Source organism: Branchiostoma floridae, chromosome 1 (genome assembly GCF_000003815.2).
Source record: "Branchiostoma floridae strain S238N-H82 chromosome 1, Bfl_VNyyK, whole genome shotgun sequence".
Taxonomy (NCBI): Eukaryota; Metazoa; Chordata; class Leptocardii; order Amphioxiformes; family Branchiostomatidae; genus Branchiostoma; species Branchiostoma floridae.
In genome coordinates, this window is record NC_049979.1 from 296,077 (window position 1) to 299,724 (window position 3,648).

General features: G+C 40.1%; 1 protein-coding gene across 1 annotated transcript in view; it reads right to left on the bottom strand.

Moving 5' to 3' along the window:
- Positions 1–3,648, bottom strand: part of LOC118424169 (signal recognition particle 54 kDa protein) — a gene marked incomplete in the record, with an annotated part of 11,440 nt that overhangs the window by 5,302 nt on the left and 2,490 nt on the right. Inside the window, 4 exon segments of the mRNA XM_035832710.1 lie at positions 637–696; positions 1,658–1,808; positions 2,114–2,171; positions 2,351–2,417. Of these exon segments, the coding sequence (XP_035688603.1) occupies positions 637–696; positions 1,658–1,808; positions 2,114–2,171; positions 2,351–2,417 (336 nt within the window).

A 3,648-nucleotide genomic window follows, 5' to 3' on the forward strand; every position in this document is an offset into this window, starting at 1 on the left:
TAGCCACAGGCTAGTTGGGCAGCCCTGGCTGTGTGTGCTGAACAGCCAAACCAATAAATAAAATCAAAAATCAAAAAGACCACTTACGCGCTGAGTGCACCTCCACCCTTGGCATGACCATCCAGCTTAGTGATGATGACGGCTCCGACGTCCACCTTGTCTTTGAAAGCTCTGGCCTGAAATTGAATAATTGTCAGTACAGTGTTCTTGCAAGCCTGAATTTTTTTCCGTCTTCTGGATTTTGAGTGGGAATCCTGTCGAAGGCATGAGGATCCTAGGGGGTGGGGGGAGTGTGCATGCTTCCCGTGAAAATTTTTCGGTCAAGACCATCTGAAACGCTTTTTCCTTCATTTTGAGGGGCAAATTTTGCTGGTAGACTCAGCTTGGTTCAATGAATATTTTGCTGATTTTTGTCCATCACAGAGGATGGAATGGGCAAATTTTTGTCAGTTCCCAGCAGCAAAATTCCGTCAAAGGACAGAAGGACGTATGCTGTCTAGAACCCTGATTCAGTAGCTGTTTTACCACGTCATGCCATTCCTGCAAACCAGAACTTGCTCATATGTAGCTTTTGAGTTTACCATAGAACTAACAGCTAGCAGTACTTGACAGAATTTTCCTGTTGTTGGAACTTACTTGAGATTCGCAGGCCTGTCCTATAGAGGCGTCCATGACAAACACAATATTATCCGGGCTCTGGAACATAAAAGTACAAATGATGTTAATTATCTGATATGGATCCTACCAAGACATTTATACTATACACGTGCCAACAGAATATGCTATGAAAAAATTCTAAAGGTTTCTGATCTACATGAACACAAACACTCAAGACCATCTATCTAAAAATCATTTGATGTACTTAAATTGTTACTGACTCCCACTGAGTTTAACATATAGCAGAGTTTACCACATTTGCTCACTTTGTGTAAAGGAAAAGAATCCACAAATCCCTAAACAAATGAGAACTTGGATGTATCTCTATTTTACTGTCTATGTCCTGGTAAACACGAGCTACACACTGACAAGAACACAGACTTACAACAGCATTTGACACTTGTAAGACTTACAACAGCATTTGACACTTGTAAGACTTACAACAGCATTTGACACTTGTAAGACTTACAACAGCATTTGACACTTGTAAGACTTACAACAGCATTTGACACTTGTAAGACTTACAACAGCATTTGACACTTGTAAGACTTACAACAGCATTTGACACCTGTAAGACTTACAACAGCATTTGACACGTGTAAGACTTACAACAGCATTTGACACGTGTAAGACTTACAACAGCATTTGACACTTGTAAGACTTACAACAGCATTTGACACTTTAAGACTTACAACAGCATTTGACACATGTAAGACTTACAACAGCATTTGACACCTGTAAGACTTACAACAGCATTTGACACTTGTAAGACTTACAACAGCATTTGACACTTGTAAGACTTACAACAGCATTTGACACTTGTAAGACTTACAACAGCATTTGACACTTGTGAGACTTACAACAGCATTTGACACCTGTAAGACTTACAACAGCATTTGGAACTTGTAAGACTTACAACAGCATTTGACACTTGTAAGACTTACAACAGCATTTGACACTTGTAAGACTTACAACAGCATTTGACACTTGTAAGACTTACAACAGCATTTGACACTTGTAACATCTCCTCGAACAGAGAGTCCTCCTGCTTGTGTCTGCCGCTGGTGTCCACTATGATGATCTCGAAACCCTCCTGTTTGAACTTCTCCACACCTTCTGCTGCGATCACTACAGGGTCCATTTCTGTGTAGCTAAACACATCAATCAACAGTAGCTACATTATTTACGTGTACAACAGATAATGATGCAGAAGTGTTGGAAATCAGACCACTAAGGAGGATTTCAAGTATCACAAAGTTGTTGAGAGAAAAGACGTCAAGAACATAAACTTTTAATTTTAGACAAAATCATGTTCCCACCAAAAAGGCTTAGAACTACGTTTGCCTTTCAAGGTAATAGTTTTCAATTATACGTACTTAACTATGCGCATGTTATCTACTTGTACTATGGACAAATATTCACATTGCTCAAGAATACAATAAGATTGCAAACTCACCTGCCATAGAAAGGTATTCTGGCTTTTGTTGCATTCTGTTTCAGTTGGTCAAAGGCACCTGCAATTAACACATCAACTCTCAGTCATTGACCTAACAATGCAATGTTCGAGAGTTTGCCTGCTATCATGTTGTAAGTTTGCTCTGTTTTCCATACTTGTGATTACAGTGGTATCATTTCTCAGCAATAAATTATCATATGTAGTACGGAAAAATAGGACGCATAGCTTCCTACGTACCTGCTCTGAAAGTGTCGGCACAAGTCAAACAGCTTTTCCATCCTTTCTTCTGGTAATAGTAGGCAAGCTGCGGATTCACATGGAATATCGATTAACTCATTTGTGTCAAATAGTGAGGAAGTACAGGGTCAATTTATACTGTACATTATAGTTTTAAATGAACAGGAGCGTGGGTACTGTTAAATATTGCGTGCAGCTTAAGCATGCATTTAGTATATGTTCTAGATACATGGCTGATGTGTTGAGCACAAAAAGAGTGGCATGGACACAACAGAAGGTTTAAACCATACAGATAAGTCAGTCAGTCAGTCATAGTCATACGGTGTATTACAGGACCATTGGGGTTATACCGCCCCTTACAGGGTGGCATACCCTTTCTTCTAGCTGAATACAAGACAGGGATGCGCCAGGTCTCCCGTTATATGATAAAGAAGTCCATTAATCATGAGCTATTCCCAAAAACTTTGAGGCAGTGGAATTTAGAATTGACACATACATTATTGTAGAAGTGAGTAGTGATCCCTACTTGTTAGACAGGTTTGCTAAAATTCACTTCCTATCTGGCAAGCGAATAAAATATTTATTTGCCCAAACCAACTTTTCACTTGCCCAAAATTAAAATGTGACTTTTATATACATTTTCACTTCCAGGAATGGAATTCTCATTATTGCCTTTCTTTTTCTATGTTAACCATTGCTTCATGTGATGACTGTAAAAAGTAAGGAGTATATCAAAATCTCACACAATGGAAAAATCTTTGGTGCGTCATGCACTTGCCCAGTCAGCCCTTTCACTTGCCCACTTGGACAATAGGGCAGGTGGACTTGTACAACCCTGCTACTTGGACAATATTTATCCATCCCAGACCCACTGCCCTACCTTAGTACATGTTGTTGTTCTGCCCTACCTTAGTACATGTTGTTGTTTTGCCCTACCTCAGTACATGATGTTGTTTTGCCCTACCTTAGTACATGTTGTTGTTTTGTCACTCCCCTGCCCTACCTTGTTTGTGTGTTTGTTTACCTTAGTACATGTTGTTGTTTTGCCACTCCCCTACCCTACCTTAGTACAAGTTGTTGTTTTGCCACTCCCCTGCCCTACCTTGTTTGTGTGTTTGTTTACCTTAGTACATGTTGTTGTTCTGCCCTACCTTAGTACATGTCGTTGTTTTGCCACTCCCCTACCCTACCTTAGTACAAGTTGTTGTTTTGCCACTCCCCTGGCCTACCTTAGTACATGTTGTTGTTTTGCCACTCCCCTGGCCTACCTTAGTACATGTTGTTGTTTTGCCACTCCC